Raw genomic sequence first — 21,598 nt, forward strand, 5'->3', positions numbered from 1 at the left:
TTGTGGGTTTGAACCATGTGGGGAGAAGGTCATTACTGTAGTCATACTCAAGGTAGATCTTGTCAAGATTAGTTACTTTGCAGTAAAAGAGATACCCAGGAGTGTATCTATTAACAGTCTTTGGCTTTAACATGATATACAATACATAAATGTTTGCAAAAATAGTTGCAATATTGAGAGTATGCTGAATGAGGCTTTTATTTTATTTGCACGCCATTTGGATTTATGTAATAATATTACTTGAAAAAAATCTTCCTAGGTGGGAATAAACAGGAGTTTAGTATGGGAAGGGACCGCCTAAGCCATTATGTTTGCTTACCCTGGAATAGATGTTTAAGTTACGGGTGACTGCATCTACTCTAGGCATTGTAACACTTTATTTTTCCCCTTTAGCAGCATAAATCTGTGATAAATTAGTAATTCACAAGTGAGAATCAGAGCACACAGCAAAAGCTACTGGAAAAACGTGTACAAGTAACAACTCACCACAGTAAATAAATGTGTCCCTTAGTAATTGTTTGAGAGGAAGAATAGGGCGTGATTAGTTCAGGATTACAATATCCAATATGCTTGTGGTGCCCATGAGAATTGAAAATTAGAGGAACTGGATAGACGGCTATCCCAAGTGAGCGGCTGCTCTGCCAGCTCCCATTAAAGCAGCTGCTGCTGTGCTGGCTGTGCAGGGAAAGAGCTGCAGCAACCTGCTGCCAGTGGTGGGAATTCTCCCCCTCTGCCCACACCCCAGCACTAGCACACAGACACTTCTTTTGCATGTGTATATTTATGCATGACCTTCCAAATGATAATTTTGCCTGAGCCAAGTTAAACTGACTTTAACCACACCCAGGGAGTTTCCTGCAGGCTTTGAAAATGGCTAGATGTAAATGGGCCAAAATTGCTTCTGTTTCAATTATAAGAATTACTTCAAACCAGGCAAAACTGCTGAATTTAAAGCTGTAGTGCTGAGAGTAACACTGGGAAATGAGCAGGTAAAAGAAGCATTTAGCGTTATACTCAAAAGTATCTCCGCTAAGGAACAATTGTTACAAAAAGCAGACTCTTCCCACCCTAATTTTACATAGCAGCAAAAATAAATTTAAACTTTAACCTCCTTTCCTCCCTCTAAAGCAAGTGGCAGTTTTGTTTTCTTTTTTAACCTTGAATATATTTCATAATTATGCTGAGCAAGGAATTAGGTATTTTGCATGAATTACTGGTTGTTGGCAGTAAACCTGCCTGTTGCAGGGAGGCGTGAATTCTCTGGTAAAATCTTAGCAACAAAGGAGTTGATGAAAAGAATTCCTGCTAACTTACATGTGGCCAAGATTTCACCCTTGATCTGTAGATGGAATGCAAAAAACATTGCCTCCGAAGCCACATATGTGGTTATTGGTTACAGCATGCTGCCTTCTCTCCTGCCTGGGCACACCATCCTCTGTAACACGTAGGATGTGTAGAGCTGGGGAGAACCTTCTCTAAACTCATGGAGGGTTTTTTTCACATTGGAAAAATAAGTTGTTTTGGAGCTTGATAATTAGCAAGAATGGCTTAGAAATGGGAAGGAAATGGCTTTATCATTTGTGAAACATTTCAAAGTACAAGAAAAAAACAGCCATGTATCTGCTTTGGAGTGAAGCCAAGAGTTTTTCAGTGCTTTCTATGGAAAAAAGAAAGACTGAACACCCACCCCAAAATAGCTGGCAATTGAATGGTCAGGGAACATGCGTGGGCTGAAGCAGCCAGTCCTTGGCTGTGAACTGAGAGAGGCATCTGATGAACAAAGTAGTGTACCCCCCACCTCCTTCACCCTGGAAAAACCCTCTGTCAGACAATTCTCAGCCAGATCAACTGGTAGTCAACATTTTGTTAACCACCGAGAAGCTAATCCTGTTTTAAAAGACATAGTGGCTAACCCTTACAGGACCCAGTTCAGAGATGAAGTTGCTATAACTTGTAACTCATTATCCAGATGCAAACCAAGTGGTCAGTTCTCAGAGAACTCTATTCTGATGAGTCCATCATTGCTGATCTCTGAAGCCCAGTTATTTTTCTGTGTTCCAGTTTGTGCCCACAAAGGACGTCCATGAAAGAATGTTATTAGCCGTGGCTATTGATCTAGCCCTTGACCAACTATTAAAATTTCTTCTTAATTTGGCTGTTTGTCTTTCCTAGAACATCAGAGGATGGAAGCGGGTTCTCTTTAATTATTTATCAATTTGCTTTTTGGCTTCCTTTCCTGTGCTAAGAACGTGGTCTTTAACGAATGAGCCTAAAATGACTTCTGTTTGGTTGTTCTGTGTGACAGAATTTCAGATGCCATGTTAGTTTGTTTGCTTAGACACTTATTGCATCCTTTGTATCTTGACTTATTAAAAGCTTTATAAAATATGCATGGTGCAGACAAAATAGACTCAGGTGACACTTACTGAATGAAATTCAAGATTTATGCCTTATTCCCAAGAATGGAACAAGGATATTTCTAAATATTCGAAGCTCCAGGAAGAGGTTTGTAGAGGACAGCTCTATTCAGGCAGGGTGGATGTATATACTGCACAGGGCAAGTCCATCTGTATAAGTAGTTAAAGCTTTCTTTATGGCCTCAGTTGAAGACTGTGGCATAAAGTCCTGCAGCATCTAAGAGTGGCCTGAATGCTTGCTGCTATGTGTTGCAGGTTAGTGTCCATTCTCTGACCTGCTTTCAATAATAAAATGAAATATCTTATAACTGTCTTTATGAAGCTGCAAAGAGTGATCCTGGCTTTTAAAACTTAAAAACAATGTAATTCACTTGAGTGAAAATATCCATCTTATACAAGGGAGTCCTTGCAAACTTTCAGCTTTTCACAGCCTAGTAATTGTAAATTTTCTCTTGGTTCGAACCCACAAGGATAAAATTCAGCAATATTTGTACTATGTTTTTCAGTGCAGTAGTTTGGTTTGTTTAGTAGTAGAGTTTATAAATGACAGGTAAGTGAATGGACTTCTGCCAAAAACTCAACTTAACTGCCCTTTACTTCTAATCAGTCTAAATTTTGCAGAAGTTGTCTTTTTGTTACATAAAGTTGGGACAAGAATGATTTCATTTGTTCTTTACAATGTCAAACACATTATCATGGCTTTTGCCTAGATTTCACCAGACTTCCGTTAACACTGACCCACCCCTTTCTTTGCAAGTAGCCCTATCGAAATCAACAATTTGATGTGTCTAGCAACCAGCTATTCTGATGCTTAACAAATTACAATTGTTGTCGACCGTAGTAAGAAAAAAGGTGTAAGCTAGCAGAAGAGGGATACAAGAAGAGAAGTGTTTACAACTTTCAGGTGTTGATTTTTTCAAGTATTTGGATTGAAGAAAGTGGAAATGCAGCTTAATGAAAGTCTGTAGTCTGCAGTTCCAGAAAAGTGTTTCATTTTTTTAAAACAAACCTGCAAACATACTCTACTGAGCATAATCTCAAAACTCTTCCTCTTAGGTCTACTTTGCAGTTATTTCTTTTCATTGTGTATGATAAATGTAATGATCTGTTCTTATGGACTGATTTGTTTTTAAGGGTAAGAAAGGCTAGATTGTTTTTTTTAATTAACATTCAGAACAGGCAAAGAAGGGTGGATGAAAGTTGTATCTCTTCTCTGGCTGGGTAAATAGTAGTAAGTGCAGTCATTCCCCTGTTTAGTGCTCAAGGGCAGTACACAGAAATCCTTTCATTTATTCAATTTACCAGAAGATTTAAAGGCAAGAGAGTAATTTGAAATTTGATGGGAATGTGTAATATCGCAGGTTTATGTTGCATTTTCCTGCAGTGAAGTGGAGAATTCAGAGATAAAGTAACCCTTAACATTTTCCTTGACCCTTGAAATTTTATACTCTTAAAGGTTTAAGGCAGACTCCTAGCTTAGTACAGTGAATTGCATTAAAGAAAACATCCAGTGGTGGCCTCGATCTGTATGATGCCTCCAAATAGGAAAATATCTTCAGAAAACACAGTTATTTTGATACATAACTCAGAATATACTAATGTTTTAAGAAGAATTCTCTCATGTGTGTTTATTTTTCATGTTTATTCTGGTTGATGCCATTTTGATAGCTTTGTGTTTGGTTTGTTGCATTTTGGTTCATACGCTGGTCGCTATAGCAGACGCAGGGGATGGAGGTGCCAGCGGTGTCTCAGCTGGCAGCTGCCCTGTGTCCAGCACCAGTCTGCCCTGGCAGCCAGAGCAGGTGGCATGGCTCGTGTCCCTGCTCCTGATCTGTCTCCAGAGCGGGTAGCCAGCATTATATTTAGATGGTGTTCTTGCCAACACAGGGTTGAAATCCTTCTGCTCCAGGGGAGTTTGCTGCCTGCAGACTAGCTTCCAAAGTTGTACTGAGGGTGAAGGTTCTGTAGTTTGGATGCTACACTGCGTGAGCTAAATAATCTGCAGGGGTTTTCTGGAAGGATAATCCAGCCCGGTTCCTCTCATTCAGCCAAAGGGAAACATGCTGACTCTGTATGAGTTGGGGTGGGATTTTTTAGGGGAGTGGGAGAGTGTTGCTTCTGCAAAAATTACATAGCCATCCCACTCCTAACATTATGTCTGGGAGTCAGAGTGTATCAGCAGGGTTCTGCAAGCTTTGTGCATTTAAGTAGTCAGTTTATCCTACTAATCGGAGCATTTTTCTGAGTTAGTGTTATCTTGTAAACATATGTGCTTATTGATGGTTAGGACAAAATATTTCTGCTGCTGTTAAGATTTGTTGCTGACCTCAGTGCAGATCATTTTTTCACTTAACCATAATTACAATAAAATTTAAAGTGGTTCAGTGAAATTGCAGGCTTGTGTTAGAGTTGGGATGTGGATGTATGATCCAGAACTATCTTGCGATCGATGAAAAAAATTTTGAGTTTTGAACTACCATAGTGAAAGCTATAAATAAATTTTTTGGCTTCGTCACATGACCAAAAGCAACCTTCAAGAAGGATGTTCAAACTAAGGTGTAACAGCAAGTCTGCTGCTTGGTGCTAAGCAAAACTTCCATGTCAGCAAGAGATTTGAGGGCCAGTGAAGCATCAATATTTGTCATAGTTCTAGTGCGTGCTTATTAAAACTACACATAATGCTGTCCGTCATGCTAGATGAACAAACTTGAATCTTAATTGTAACCATAAAAGGCAATGATAAGGTGAGCTAAAAGGATATGCCTATGGTAATGCCCGTACACGCAAAGCTAATATGTATTAACATACTACTACCTATAATTTCCCAGGATGCATTTCACAATAATCTGTCTGCAGGGACATTAAAAGCACCTGGAGCAGCAAAGTGAAATATCGATGGTATATGTATAAATAAACCACTCTGATTTTCAGACGTAATGAAGACTCTAGCTGCACATGGGTGCGTTAGTTGTTTTTACAGTCTAGAGAAAGTGTCAACAATTTGATCAGCTTAATTTTCATAGTGTTAAGAAATAGCGATGTGTGTTAATATTATTATCTTTGTCATGCTTTCCTCCTCCAACTGAGAATTACATCTTTTTATTATATATAACCTTATGTTTTTATTCATTTTAGACAAGCTCTATATGGGACCAGGGCAACTGTACCATGATCTGCAGAACCTTTTACATGACTTGAATGTAGTTGGTCAAATTAGTCAATTAATAGGCAGCCTTAAAGGAAACTATCAGGTAATAAAAAAAGCTGGATTTATTTTTCAAATATGTTCCTGTTGTAAAGTAGCATGTCTCTCCCTAGGATCTGTGCAAGACATTCTTTAGTTCTCTCTGTAAAGAGTGTAATAATTTTTACCTCTAGTAATTCATTTACTGTTAACTGTTTAGCATTATAAGTAGATTACAGCTGTTTTTCTAATCTTGTTTTTTGTTTTTAAGCGTAGGTGGTTACTACAAGTGTTTGCATTTGTTCAGTAGCTGATAAGCTTATATGGAAACAATTACATTTTGATCTTAAGAAATTGGATTCTTGCAGTTAGACAAGGTAGTAAGAGGATGGTTGTTTGGAGGAAGCTCTTGATGCCCATCCAAGCTCATAATCCTGGCTTTCAGGCAGAGCTGTACTTAAAACTGAGTGCAGATCACAAAAATATAAAAGGATTTTCGGAGGAATCTTGAAAGTAATTTGCTTTGGCTTTGTTCACATCCCTTTTATTTAGCTTATATTCTGGCAAACAGATACAGTACTTTAACACTGGATTTCAGAATGAGTTCTCCACAGTCTTAAGACTTCAAAAGGTTGCCTTTTTGACTTTTATTTTATATGCTTTATATATGCTTAGGCACAATTTTTAACTCCTACGTGCCACCATAGACTGTAAATATATATGTGCGTGTGAATATGTGTATGAAAGCTGAGTTTCTCTTGGGATATCTTGCCTTCATTCAAGGGCATTAAGCCACAACGTTTTGTGAAAATATGTACTGTTAAGGAAGTTTATGGAAACAGTACTTTTGGACAAAATTTCACAAGTATTTGAAGGTGAATTTCAGCTGCATTATTGGGAATATGTATAGCACAGATACCATAAGATATTCACCCATTGACATATACAAAACCTTTCTGCCTGTACTGCCAGGCAGAGCCAACTACGTTTTGAAAACTTAAAATTCAGTCAATGTTTCCAGGTAGAGATGTGTAAGATAACTAGAACAGCTTAGCTGAGGAATGAGTTCAGCTTCTCTATTTTTGAAAAAGACTTCCATTTTCATAAAATTCTGACTGTGGAAAATTAGCGTACTTTTGTGTATGAATACTTGTCACTATTGATGCTTTAAGTGTCACTCAGGTGTGCTTTTACCCTCTGTGACCAAACACTCAGTTTGCAGAGGGTCATTGTTTCAGCATCCTACTTAAACAGATTCCAACCACACAGACAGCTTTCATGATGGCTCTGTAAACATTATGGCTCAAAGATTTGAACAAAAACGTATTGGCAGTTTTATTTGTAGACGTTTTCATTAGATTTTCTTTAGAAACAGAATTTGTGGGTTCTGTATAACTACTCATTGAAATGAAGTAAAAGGGTTGTGTGTACACCTGATGCAAATTTACATTTTTTAATCTGACAGATGATTGGGAATGTCATTTGTGTATCATCAAACTCTGAGCAATGTGAGATTAAATCATCAGACAAAATATGTAAAATATGTTAGCAGATTTTTTACAGGTATTTTTGAAATGTGTTTACAAATACAGCTAAATTATCCATGATTAAAATGTGGACTTAGTGAGGCCCAGGTGCCAGGAATTGTTTGTTATATGCAGAGATCACCTTAGTTAGCCTGTTGGAAATAGGCCAGTAGGCTGGCGTTGAATCTTAGCTTTTTTAATTTTTCAGAACTTAAACCAATCTGTAGCCCATGACTGGACCTCAGGTTTACAAAAACTGATTTTGAAAAAAGAAGATGAAATCAGAGCGGCAGATCGCTGTAGAATTCAGCTGCAACTCCCAGGAAAACAGGACAAGTCAGTAGTAATCTTGATTACAAAACTTTCTAAATGGGCTTATGTATTAGGCATAGATGTACCAGGGAGGATTTGGGAATCTGTAGCTCTCCCCCCTCTTCTGTCTCCACAGTTAGCCTCTGACTTCTGCTCTCATGCCACAATGCTGGGAACTTGAGGGTTCCAGGGCAGCGTTGTTGTTTTTCTCCTGTTCTTCAACCCTGCGTTCCAGATGCAAGAAGCAAGAGAGGAACTGTGGCAGTGACGGCTAATAGGGAACAGCCACTGTTATGTTCCTTCACCAAGGAGGGTGTTCTTCTCATACCATTTCGTGTAAAGTGTAGGAAGCTGGGCGTACAGCATATTATAGCCTGCATGCTTGTATCGGAGCTGTGTCTTTGTCTAAGTATTAGAAAATGATGACATTTCATCTTGCTCAACATTTTTAGCCTTGACTGTATCTCGTACTCAATGCATCTAGAGTGGCTTTTTTTTTTTTGTCTTGCAGGTCTGGGCGGCCCACTTTTTTTACAGCTGTGTTCAATACATTTACCCCTGCCATCAAACAGTCTTGGATCAACAATTTACAAATGGCTAAACTGGCCCTTGGTAATTCCTAGTTACTTAAATTTCCTGTCAAGATAGATCTCAATGTACAGTGTAATTTTTTTATTTTTTTTTAGAAAATTATTTTTTTGTGAAAATCTATCTGCAGATGTTAAAATTGCAATACAGTAAATAGTAGTGATTGTGTATCACTACAATGTAACGATGTTATAGATAGAATGGGCGTTTCATTATGAAGGAATATAACTCCTACAGTATTTTAATGAAGTCTGTGGTAATCACTACTAATTGTTATACCCAAATCACCAAAAATGAGATATGCTACAGAACAGACAAGTGAGGAAGTTATTTCATTATAAATTTATTTCTTCAGATCTTAAGAACTTTTTTTAAACTTTGAACTTCAGGTTCAAATTTCTCAGTGTTAGCACAGAATGCGTTTAGCTAGGAAATATCAGCAAAGCTGTTCGGTTCATTTGTTCAGCTTTCTGAGCATGAAATAAACTTATGGGTGTAGTTTTAATATAATGCAATATTTCTATAGTTGGATACATAAAAATCAAGGGGTTTGGAGAGAGTTGGTTTTTTGATTTTTTTTTTAAAACATAAATCTGTAGTCTTCACTGGAGGGATTATCACAAACAAACCTGATCTAAGTGGGAGCAGTCAAGAATGTGCTGTCCTGTGATGTTATTGGTCTCCTGTGTTTGCACAGAGGGTATAGGTTTCCAAAGATACCTGGGATTTTGAATGCCTACGTTGAGAAACATTGAAGATAGGCACTTGCTAGAAAGCACACTTCACCAGCACATCCTTAAAATACAGTGCTTTTATGGTATCTGACTGAAGGCAGGCAAAATAACAAAAACAAAAAGAAGAGAGAATGGATGTCTCCATCATTCCAGGAGGAGGATCCTTATGATTATGATAAGTAGTAGTTGGTAGTGATGTCACTTATACAGGCAGAGAAATGCTATTTGCAAAACAGATTTCCTAGAATCTGAGGAGAGGTTTGATGTGCCTTTTCCTCTTTTAATAACCTACTGACAAAATCATTAAAAGAACGCCCTTAATGTTTTGCTAGTGCAAGGTGGTGGTTTTTTGCATTATCAGTATGTATTTAATCTACTATATTGAATTTTTGCTCATAGTTTGACATTGTCATTTATGCATATATGGCATAAGAACAGCCTGATCAGTATTAACCAATCCTAACAGAATTTTATATTCCTGTAGAGAGGTATAAGTGATTATTCAGTGAAAGTATTGTGGGATGTTTGTTGTTTTGTTCTTTCCATTACAGCGGAGGATAACCTGTTAGGTTGGTTCTGTGTAGAAGATGATGGGAATCAAATCAAAAAGGAGAAACATCCTCTCCTTGTTAGACACATGCCAGTGATGATGGCCAAGCAACAGGAGTTTAAGGTGAACAGAATTTTTATATGAAATTACAGTTGCTTTTGTTGTGTGATATAACTGCTAAAGAATACCATATTGTAAATACATCTATTAGTTCATCTCTACTACTTCTTTTGAGTTTACTACCTTGGTGTAAGACCAGTAGCAATGGAAGGTCCAAGAGGGTCACAGGAATGCAAAATACTGCAATCTTTGAGGCACTATGGAACATAGTGTTTACTTATATATAGCATGACATTCACTTTCAGATGTAAGCTCATCACTTAATGAAAACAGAACTGCTGGGAATTTTGCATTGGTCTTGAGGTTTCCAAGTAATTGTTTGAGGCTCCAAAGTAACCTGCAGCTTACAAAATGCAGGAATCTGATCTCCGTGAGAGCTGTCCTGTACCTGTGTAACTATGTGGAATCCTCCTCAAATTTCTGGTTTTCATTAGTGCACAGAGAGCAAGAGTTTGAAAATAGTTTTAAAATTTCAGTTTTATGGGGTCTTATATAAGGTGTAGTTCTGTTCTGAACAATGATACAGAAATCATTTAATGGTTCATTTCCTAAAGTAATGTATCAGTTTGAACTCAAATTGACCACTAGCTTTAATGATGAAAATTAGTACAGCATGTCCAGACCAACAGATTGAAGGGAAGGGTGCTGGGTGCTGGTTTTTCCTGTGCATCAACAGGATTTCTTATTGACCGTCAGTCAGGCTTGTGCAAAAACAGTAATGGAAATAAAATTGTATATGTATGGCCAGAATCTCAGTGTTAAATTAACATCATCACGTGGGTACTGCTTAAAGCAGTAAGTCTGCATAGCCTCATTGCTAGGACAACCTACACAGGAGGGAAGTTCCGCTGACAGCTTCATTTCAAGTGTAAGTATGCAGTCCTGGATGCTGAGGAAGAGTAATTGCTAGCTGGAAATGCATTTGAAATGTGTAACGGTGTTAAATGAACCCATTCCTCTGATACTGGTTTTCAGAGCAGAGCTGCGGTTTACAGCAGCCAAAGTCTACTGAAAGTCTCCGGTCTCCCATACAACCATAATAATTCTTGTCTTATTAAACAGTCAGCTTTTTCTGTATTTATGGTGGGTTGACCCTGGCTGGATACCAGGTGCCCACCAAAGCCGTTCTGTCACTCCCCTTCTCAGCTGGACAGCGGAGAGAAAATATAACAAAGGGCTCGTGGGTTGAGACAAGGACAGGAGGGATCACTCACTCACATCATGGGCAAAACAGCCTTGACTTCGGGAAAATTAATTTAATTTATTACCAAACAAATCAGAATAGGGTAATGAGAAATAAAACCAAATCTTAAAACCCCTTCCCCCCACCCCTCCCTCCTTCCCAGCTCACCCCCACTCCCGGTTTTCTCTCCCTCCTCCCCCCGTGGCACAGGGGGACGGGGAATGGGGGTTGGGGTCAGTTCCTCACACCTTGTCTCTGCCGCTCCTTCCTCCTCAGGGGGAGGAGGACTCCTCACTCGGCCCCTGCTCCACCAGGGGGTCCCTCCCACAGCAGACAGTCCTTCACGAGCTTCTCCAACGTGGGTCCTTCCCACGGGCTGCAGTTCTTCACAGACTGCTCCAGCGTGGGTCCTTTCCACAGAGTGCAGTCCTTCAGGCACAGCCTGCTCCAGCGTGGGTCCCCCGCGGGGTCACAAGTCCTGCCAGAAAACCTGCTCCAGCGTGGGCTCCTCTCTCCACGGGGCCACAGGTCCTGCCAGGAGCCTGCTCCAGCACGGGCTTCCCGCGGGGTCACAGCCTCCTTCGGGAACCCACCTGCTCTGGCGTGGGGTCCTCCCCGGGCTGCAGGTGGAGATCTGCTCCCCCATGGACCTCCCTGGGCTGCAGGGGGACAGCCTGCCTCACCATGGTCTTCCCCACGGGCTGCAGGGGAATCTCTGCTCCAGCGCCTGGAGCACGTCCTGCCCTCCTTCTGCACTGACCTGGGGGTCTGCAGGGCTGTTCCTCTCGCATGTTGTCACTCCTCTCTCCGACTGCCATTTCTCTCTGTCCCTCAACTTTTTTTCTTTCTTAAAAATGTTCTCCCAGAGGCACTACCACCATCGCTGTCAGGCTCGGCCTGGGCCAGCAGCAGGCCCATCTCAGAGCGAGCTGGCATTGGCTCTGTCAGACATGGGGGAAACTTCCAGCAGCTTCTCACTGAAGCCACCCCTGTAACCCACCCCCCGCTATCAAAACCTTGCCACACAAAGCCAATACAGTACTGAATACTTTCTAAAATCACCGCTGATGAAATAACCAAGCTAATTTAATTTTTTTTCAGAAACTTAAAATATTTATGTTTCCTTAGAGCCTACATATTTGTAAGTCCTGTAGGTCCATGCCAGGAGCCTTGAAGGCCCAGGCTCAACTCCTGTAATCAAGTTACGACAGGATCTGCTTGTTTTGAAAGGAAAGTCTATTGCCCATAGGTGATGGTCTTTGCATTGGTCACCTCAGCGGAATACAGTGTGAAAATATTTGCCTGAGTTCTGGGACAACTTTGCCAGTTTTGCAACTCCTGGAGAGAATGTGGGTGTGAGCCCAACGGTCATGCCTGGTGCTCCCAAGTCCTTGATATTGCTGGAAAAGATGATCTAAGTATTATTGGTGGTTTTCTGCAGTCTCAGCTGCAGTTTGGGTGTCAGGCCACAGCTTGGGGTGGGAAGAGACCCTTTGCTTGGCTGATCCTGCTTGTTATTATCTGTGCTCAGGCTGCCCAGTGGTGTAGGGAGCCTGTAAAAACTTCTTCCATCAGAGCAAGTTTACACCCCAGGCAAAGGGCTTCTGTCAAGATTGAGAGCTAAACTACCAGGGTTTAACTACGGAAAAACTTCATCGGTTTTGACTAAGGTGCAAAGTAACACAGAGATGTAACAAGCAGCCCAAGAAATATCCAGCATGCAGGCTGTCTTTTCTTTCACTAGTGATGTATGTAGCTGTCACAGCTACTGTAAATCACCGCTACGAGTAGATACCCTCAGCATGTGTTAAATGAGACATGCTAAGCCTGGCATGGATAGCTCTTTTTTTTTTTTCTTTCTCCTCTATGAGTTTCCATCTTTTATCCTTACAGTGAATTGCTTTGGTGAATACATGACATTATTTTTACTACTGCTGATCACTTGGTGATGCCTGCTGACTTCAGGGAGATAGGGAGATTTGTGAAATTTTTTGCACTTCTGAAAATTAAGTAAAATCGGAGTTTAGAACTCTTAACTTACACCTGCTTGTTTCTTTTTTTTTTCTTTTTTTCTTTTTTTTTAAATTATTCACTGTTGGAAGGTGATGTTGCCAGGTTATGGTGAAGTTATCGAAGTTAATACTAACCAAATTGTCTCTAGTCCTGCAATACAATTGCAATGACGTTGTCTGAGGTGAGAACTTCACTGTGAATTATGGAGAATCTTATCTAAAAATGTAGTATCACACCTCATCAGAAACCTTTTTATTCTCTACATGTTTATGAATTGCTTTATACATTTTAAAGTGTTTATATAAGCTTTAGGGAGCTCTGTCATGGATATTAGGAAAATTAGGGAAAATAGAAATCCATGACTGCTCATAAAAATGCCTGTTTTCAGAGCCTTGGTGCTTGAATGATTTTCAGAATTGGGATGGACTTAAATATAGGTCTCTAGTGTGTTGTAGCTTTCAGGTTTTTCGTAAATGGCCTGCATAATAATCTCATGAGTATGGTTATTAATTTGCTGACAATAACATGATTACATGAAGTTGGGAGGGAGTAGGAGTATTATGGATGATAGTATCAGCATTCAGAATTAGTAAAGCACCTGGAGAAATAATTTGAGGGGGAAAAAGGGAAAAAAAAAAAAAGGGGATGACAGTCCGTAGGACAGACACATGGTATTCTCAGGCAGAAATAAAGAGCTTCACAAGTACAGACCAGGGAGGTGGTTGAGTAGAAGGTCTGTAAAAGTAACTTTTAATAGACTGGCAAGCTAAGGATTATTTAAGAATGTAATGTTGTTATAAAGAGCAAATAACCAATGGGATGTGTACAAACAGGCTTCAGAAGAGGTAATCATGACGTAATGCTGCTAACAGCCTTGCTGGGATAGCATGTTCAGGTGAGAAAGTTCTGCATTCTCAAATATATGAAGCTGATATATCTGCTGGAGAGATGCCAGTTGGAAAAGTGATAGTAATCCAGAATTTTAAGAACAAGAATTAAAAAAATAAACTATTTTAAAAATTTTTAAATGTAATTTATTAAGTGACAATGTTAGTTTAGCCTAATGAAGAGGAGACTCAGGCAGGATCAAGACATATATCAGCCTTATGTAAAAGGACGCTGCAGAAAGGAAGTACATGGTGACTGAGATGAGAAGTAACAGACTAACAGTTACAGCAAGGATGATGTTAGATTGGGTATTTGGAAAAACTTAATAAAAGTCATGAAGCATTTGAGCAGATCAGCTACAGAATTTGTAGTCTTTGGCTTTTAATGTCTATAAGAGTAGATAAGGAATGTGTTAGAAACAACACACGTGTAGCTGACCCTGCCCACAGGAAGCTGGAGGGACTAAACTTCTTGCCTTCTGTGATTCTTTGATATCCTTAAATACTTCAGTTATTTACGGACTAAATTAAACAGAAACAGGCATATCTTTTTAATGTGGTAACCGCTCTCTTTTCCTTTGCTTGAAGATTGAATGTGCTGCTTATAATCCTGAACCATACCTCTCTGGCGAAACAGAGTCAGATTCCTGTGCCATGGAACATGGTTTTCTTTGGGTAAGCATAATCTTTAAAAGCTAAAAAGGGAGTTGTCTCCTGTTTCTCTGCATTGTTTTTTGTGACTCTCAGCAATATATGGATCTGAAATAAATTTTGGGGTTTCTTTCTCTTTTTTTGTTTGTTTATTTGAAGATGGACTTCTATAAAGGATAGCTAGTAATTTTGTCCACGTGATCTCACTGTTCTCTGTAGGGTGTCACTTTATGTGTGTGTGATTTGTTAGTGCGGCACAGAACAAATTCCACAGTGCTGAGCACATTCAGAAGTGAGTTCTGTGCTAATTTATAATGAGGGCTGCTAAAACCCATATGAGCTCATACTGTCCTATTGTCCGTTTCCATATTTTAAAAATGTTTTAGCCATAAATCATCTGTTTAAGTCTGTACATAGGAAAAAACCATTCTGGCATATTGTTATGACCCCAAATATGCAGATATTCCAGCAGACAAAGTGAAATAGCCAATACTTTTTTTTTTAAAAAAAAAGCTAATGATTTCAGTAGCTTTTACTGTTACTATAATACTGAAATTTTAAGGGAACACTTGTGGATTAGAAGTAGAAGTTAGAAATAACGTTTGTCAGTGGTCTTTTTCAAGGTGACCCATGTAATTTCTTTTTGTCTTCGCTGTTTGCAAACAGTCATCACAAACATATGCCAATAAAATCTTTCTACTGCCACAAAATGTTCTTTCTTTCTCATGGCTATGTTTTTTCATTTCATATAAACATAAAGAGTTACTATATAAAAACACTGCTGCTTGGGCAGACTTTTTTTTTTTTGCACTCTTCCCAGATTCCTAAAATGTACAGATTTGTGGACATATTGATGATACTTAGTTCTGGATCAAGGAGAAGTTTAGGATCCTGTATCAGCAAGTTTACAAAAGGGATTGTATTAATAATCCCTCTTTCTGTTGGGACAAAGCATTTATTTGTAGGCCTGTTACTGTGCAAAGGACAGGCCTCAGCTATATTATCTGTTTTTAAGAGAATCTGGTTATTAAAATAATATTACACATGTACTTATTGTAATTGCATTACATTATGTATATAGATATGAGGCAGACATCAGAATAGGCCATAATATTCCTCCTTTCAAAAAAGAAAGAACTGTTTTTGTGCGTATACAAGGGAATTTTGTGTATATAATCTTTTGAAATCTCTTGTATTTGTGTTGAATTATTTTCTTGTTTATGTCTTAATGCATGAAAACTCATATTCACTCATATAACTTGAGATGCACTCTTCAGTTAATATTCCAGTCACTCCTTCTTGTTAATGCTGATCTTCTTGGAGACAGATATCAGTCTTGGTCTTTTTTTTTTTCTTTCCTCTTTCCAATTCAGATTGGCAGTTGCACTAATCAGATGGGCCAGATTGCAATAGTCTCATTTCAAAGCTCTAGCCCCAAGGTTATTGAGTGCTTCAATGTGGAATCACGGATTCTCTGCATGGTCTACATACCAGAGGAGGAGAAACTGAAAGAGCAAAATAAGGCTCTTGACTCTGAAAACGTTCTTGCAAAAGCCTCTAATGTGCCTACTATTTGCCTTGGCATGGAAGAAGGAAGGTGATTCTCATTTTTAGTGTACTGTGTATGATTTTTACTATTTTATAGCAAAACTGTGTGAGATACTTCCAAGAAAATGTTTTCTTTTTAAAAAAGTATCCATGTGATATCCCAGTGACCTCAACTTCTCCTTTCCACCTAAATCAAGGAAAAAATATGCTCTACATGATTTAAAAATACACTATGTAATATTTGAAATTAAAATACTGTGTATCTTTGATGAAAGAGGATTAATTCATCGTACATCATGTCTGAAAAAATATAAATATTACTTTTGTAATGTTACAACATAATCTTTAGGTATTGGAAAATTTTCAGAATGACAAAGAATGACAAATGAAAAAAATTTTCAGAATGACGTTCCTGGAACCCATTAACCTACACTGTGCTATTGTGCAGGATTTGTCATGTGAATAAATAATATTGCTGTTTACTATTGACATGAATTATTTTGCTGTGTTTGAAGTGATGACCTTACTGAGTCAAAACAAAGCTACATTTTCTCAACTTACAGGTCAGTAAGCAAACAGATCTTGTTGTAGCTAGTGAGGGCATAAGTATGTAACTACATGTGGTTTTTGAAGGTGTTTCTAACCAGTATAAATGAAGGAGAACAGAATTCTCCAGGGAAAATGCTAAGTTTCCAGAAATTCCAACAGATAATTGTACTGATTATCTTTGCTTGTGAAGTGCAATTAATTCCAGATTAAACTATTCAATATCCCTAACATATCCATGGTAATAATTTGTAGGAATGGTGGGAATTTTAAGTGTGATTGATGTCTGGTAGTGTAGTGAGGTTTCTTCTATTTTCCTAGTTCTTCAGGTAATACTTAATCCTTTTTTTTTTTTTTTTTTTTTTTAAACTAATAGAAAGTTTTGGATAGACTCATAATAAGGACTTTGAGCAGAATTTTCATTATGTCTCTTTGTTGAATAAATGTTTCTCCAAACAAGATCATATGACAAGTGTTGTCATATGTCAATGTTAAGTAATTAGAAATTGTCTACATAGACATTTTGGAGGGTCGAGATACTACTTTCCATACTAATCTTCGTATGAATGGAAGAAGAAAACCTTTTTTCTTCCCAATATTTTATTCTAAAGCTCTTTTGTGCATATTCTGATAAGAACTAAATAAAACGTAATTTCACAGATTTTTTTTTTTGCTTGCTTCTTTTTATAGCATTTCTATTTACAAAAGTTGCCAAGGCTCAAAGAAAATTCGACTTCAACACTTCTTCGCTCCTGAAAAATCCACTGTTATGAGTTTAACATATATGTCTCAATACTTGTTTGCTGGCTTGGTAAATGGAAACATCTCAATCTACACAAAAGCAGAAGGTAATGTAGTGATATGATTTGATAACATCCTGAGGAACTCACATGCCAGTGTGTTTTGGCAGAAGTCATTTTCCACTATTATATTTTCTGAAAATTCTCTGTAAAACTGCTGAACTAAGCTTACTACACTTTTCAGTACTTCTGAAAAGACTTGCTTTCTCTCTTTGAAGGACAGTAGAAACTTTGATACTGTTCCCACTTTTACCATATGATATATATGAAAACTGATTTGTGCCCCTTGGCTTAAACCCTAAGGTCTTCAATGTTACAAGAGCCCAGAAAGTTATGTGATAACAGGCAGTATACTGTATTTTACACAGCACAATGCTAATTCCACTCAACTACCCAGTATTGGTGTTTATGAAAGACAAAAATTCCTTATTGGTAGAGATTCCTGTATATCTCATTTGAAATGACAACTCCATTTTTACTGTACACATAGGAGAAATCTTTCCTATGTGTGCGACTCGTGTATTTCACAGTAGGACTCCTTTTTCCATTTGCATCACAGTTGGTTGTTTCGTATCTAGCTAAGTAATTGGCTAAAATAATTTGAGTAAAGGAGAATCCCACGTAATAGTTCTGAATCAGAACTGTCTTCTCCAGAGCTGGTTCAGGTGCTTGTCTGTGTACTTCCAGTATATCTCACTAACTTCCCAGCAGTACTGCATACGTATATAGTTAATTCAGTTCAAAACCAGCGGGGCTTTACTCAAAGTTTGAAACCTGAGTTTTTAAGTGAGATGTTAGCATACTGACACCTGACCTTGCAAAGTGCAGAGCCAGCAGAGATTGGATGTACCTTATTAGTGTGAGCTGCATAACGATGGTTGTCATACTTGTCTAATGAGGTGGGCCCTGTAAACAGTGTAGTTGTGTTTGTGTGGCACTATACCTCGGCTACTAAATCCTGCCAGTCTCTAACTGAGGAGCCAAGCTCAGTGTCTTGAATCTTGGAACAAATCATATGTCCAGGGTTAGATCATATAAAGATGTGGTTTGGGAAAGGCACAGGATGCATTTTTTTATTTTTTTTTCCAAGCAACAAAGAATCTGAAAAAAGTGTTGGGAAAGAGATTTCCTTTCACCAGTTGTCATCTTCAACCCAGTGGGTTTCCTGTTGAGCTGTTGTCTCTGATCTGAAGCCAGACATTAGATTACAGTTCCCTTTAAAAAAATTTTTTTTAATCGCTGAGTAGCAAATTTTTCTTTGTTTTGGAGGCACAGGAGTGAGGCCTTGATCCTAGTCTCATAACATCATTCTTGATGTTTCAGTTTCTCTATGTACCTGGGTGGGGTAGTAAAGTGATCTGTCATCTTCTCTGAAAGGGATTGGTGTATTTAAGCTGTTTTAAGATTGCAGTTGCTGTCACTCAACTTCTTCCAGAAAAGACTACTTCAAAAAGATGGCTGGCATCCTTGGCAGTATAGGTAAGAAAGGATGCATGGGTTGCATATCTACAGAGGATGTTAAGGACAGGGTAGAGCTGTTAACCAGACTGGATTACGTTATGAGCTGGAGGTTATGTTGTATTGACCAGGATCGTAGTGTCCCTGTTTATCTTCGTCTGAAGACACCAGTTTTGCACAGCTAGATATTCATAGAGCCTTTCACAGTCTATTTCAGGATTGCTGAAGCTCTGAGATGGGAAATACGCATTCATGTTTTTCTGACTCATCTTGTAATCGCTTTCCTTACAGTTTGGTCTGTGTGTGTTATTTCAGTTCTCCATACCTTACGAAAGTTGTGCAAATCAGCTGCTCCCATGTTAGCATTCATAGTCCTTATAGTTCGCTGCTGTGGTCATGTGAGCAGTCAGCCCTGGAGGGGTGTTTTTATGAGCGTTGACCTATTTTACCAAACAAAGGAATCCAAGCGGTGAAATGGGAGGGCGGGGAAATGCAGCCTCTGAAGAGCTTTGTGCAATTCATCAGGGTTGCCTTCAGTTCTACAGAGGGGGTTTACTTTCCAGCCATGCACTTCAACATGGGTTTTGGTCTATCAGCATAAAGGAAATTAAGGAAAGATTTAAAAGTGAACGTGAAAATGTTCACAGCATTACAAGGCATCTTGTTTTGAAGCCTGAGAAGGACAAATGCTATGGGATGCAAAGGTTAAATGGTTGTGCAGCCTGTTGTGGGACTCCATGAATGAAAAGGGGTAGTCTTTCTTGAGGATGGAAATCCATCTCGCAGTCTCTATTAGAGTTGTGATCCTTGTGTCTTCCTCTCTGGGCAGAATGTGTAGTGGATCAGTTCAGTCACTGGAGCTTGATGCCTTTATGTATGTAGTCAAAGACCCAGGATTTCTGTCGTTTGGTTTTCAGTACCCAAATAGCTCTAATTTTTCCTGTTGTTTTCAGATGGCTCAATGCATGTAAATATCCAGCTTGTTCACAAACAGCAAGTGCTCTCTCCTGACTTTCTTCACAAGAGAACTTTGTCAGATCGGCAGCAACAAGAATGTTCTCTGGCTGCAGAAAGTCTTGTCTTGAAGTAACTTAGAATGGAAACTAAGAAGTATGTATAGTAAACTGAGGAACACAAGCCATGTTAGTGGAAGAGTTGAAGATACACAGTGAGATTTCTTCCTTTATGGGGGGTAGTCATGTTTTACTGAGACACCTCTGTATCAGTGTATTTTCACTTAAGAGTTAAAAAGTATTTAAGCCTGAATGTATTTGAACATAATTTAAAAGCAAAGTCAATGAGATGCTGATACCATAAAATCTACTCAGTTCTTAAATGTGAGCTAACATAGTGATATGTGAAAATGTCACAGAAAGACTAGGATGTAGGTCAGCTAATATGTTAATCCTAAAAATAGGAGCCCTGATAATTATCCTCAATAATCCTTAATTTTATGTGGGTGAGAAGACTCGTTTGGGGAACCGTGAAACAGCTAATGCATTAAATGTTGTTATATATAGGAATGGAAGTGATGCACATGGTAATGTTTCTGACACCTTGTGTGTTGGGAACTTGTTTACAGTGCTATTAACTTTTGCAGTGATCAGTCTGCAATATTTTGTATTTAGTGTTTGCCTCAGGCTGAATTATTAGGAATATTTCCAGGCAAAACACTTCCGGATGAGGTTAAGGAAAAAGTACATTGTATTGTCTTTGTTTAAAAAACATAACAAAACCCCTTTGTGATGATTGCAGACGGCCCAGCAGATGTGTTTTCTGAGTGATGTAATAGCAAAAAAGGTCAGCGCGTGTTTGACTTCCATTCACAAAAGTATCTTAGGAAAGGGAAATCACAATCTTTATTTAATACAGGTGTATTGTTCCTGATACACTGTAGTCAGTTCCAGCTACTTCCTTTCTTCTAGACATTGATACACATTTCCTTTCCATAAAGTTGTGTAGAGAGTATGGAGAGAAACAGGAAAAAGAAAATAAAAACTCAGAATGGTTGTGGCAAAGAGTAGAAGAATTAATATATTAGTTTCAGAAAGAGTTTGGTTAAGATGAGAGAACAGATGCACAAAGAAGACGTGCTGCTTTGATTGCAACGGCTGTCCTTTCCGCCCGTGATTGGTATGTTTAGCCTCTCACTCGTGTACAGCACCCACAGTAAGCCCTTGCATGCTCACCCCTAGAATTAAATTCACAGCGCTTGGCATGCTCGGTGGTCCTTCCCCTCTGTTCAGCACTGGTGAGGCCACACTTGGAATGTTGGTCCAGTTTTGGGCTCCTCAGTATGAGACACACATGAACATGCTGGAGAGAGTCCAGCACAGGGCCATTCAGATGATGAAGGGACAGGAGCGTCTCTCCTGTGAGGAGAGGCTGAGAGAGTTGGGACTGCTCAGCCTGGAGAAGAGAAGGCTCAGGGGGATCTCATCAATGTCTACAAATACCTGAAGGGAGGGTGGAAAGAGGATGGAGCCAGGCTTTTGTCACTGGGCACCGCTGAATGGACCAGAGGCAGTGGGCATAAGCTGAAACACAGGAGGTGCCGTCTGAACATCAGGAAACACTTTTTGTTACTGTGAGCGTGACTGGACACCGGCACAGGTTGCCCAGAGAGGTGGTGGAGCTCCATCCTTGGAGATACTCAGAAGCCGTCTGGACACAGTCCTGGGCAGCCAGCACTAGGTGACTGCTTGAGCAGGGGGGTTGGACCAGATGACCTCCAGAGCTGCCTTCCAACTCAACCAGTCTGTGACTCTCTGAGTAGAGAAATTGTCCAAACAAACCAGTAAGAAATTGAAACAAAGCATTTCTTAATGTCATCATACTTCCAGGTGCCACTGAGCTAGAGAAGTGCCACTTGTGATTCACAATGCAGAGCTTGCACCTGTGATTAGTTTCTTAAGCTGAGGATGAATTGTGCCTCTTTTTTTTTTTTTTTTTTTTTTTTTTTAAACAGGATAGGAGAAATAAGACATGTAATTTCTCATATAGTATCCTAATGGCTAAGGCACTAGGCTCTAGGCTGAAGAGATCTCTGCTTTATCAAGTGATTATTTAATAAATAAACTT

At 39.0% G+C, this 21,598-nt stretch overlaps 1 protein-coding gene across 5 annotated transcripts in view; it reads left to right on the top strand.

Annotated features, from left to right (window-relative positions):
• The window catches only part of ARHGEF10 (Rho guanine nucleotide exchange factor 10), a 117,394-nt gene that overhangs the window by 72,576 nt on the left and 23,220 nt on the right, over positions 1 to 21,598 (top strand). For all 5 annotated transcript variants that reach the window (XM_075049252.1, XM_075049250.1, XM_075049253.1 and 2 more), the window contains 7 exons: positions 5,553 to 5,668; positions 7,336 to 7,463; positions 7,951 to 8,051; positions 9,313 to 9,434; positions 14,103 to 14,189; positions 15,539 to 15,762; positions 16,950 to 17,107. In XM_075049252.1, coding sequence (XP_074905353.1) covers positions 5,553 to 5,668; positions 7,336 to 7,463; positions 7,951 to 8,051; positions 9,313 to 9,434; positions 14,103 to 14,189; positions 15,539 to 15,762; positions 16,950 to 17,107 — 936 coding nt within the window. The remainder of the gene's footprint in view (positions 1 to 5,552; positions 5,669 to 7,335; positions 7,464 to 7,950; positions 8,052 to 9,312; positions 9,435 to 14,102; positions 14,190 to 15,538; positions 15,763 to 16,949; positions 17,108 to 21,598) is intronic.

The sequence above is a fragment of the Buteo buteo genome, chromosome 17, assembly GCF_964188355.1.
Source record: "Buteo buteo chromosome 17, bButBut1.hap1.1, whole genome shotgun sequence".
NCBI classification, from domain to species: Eukaryota; Metazoa; Chordata; class Aves; order Accipitriformes; family Accipitridae; genus Buteo; species Buteo buteo.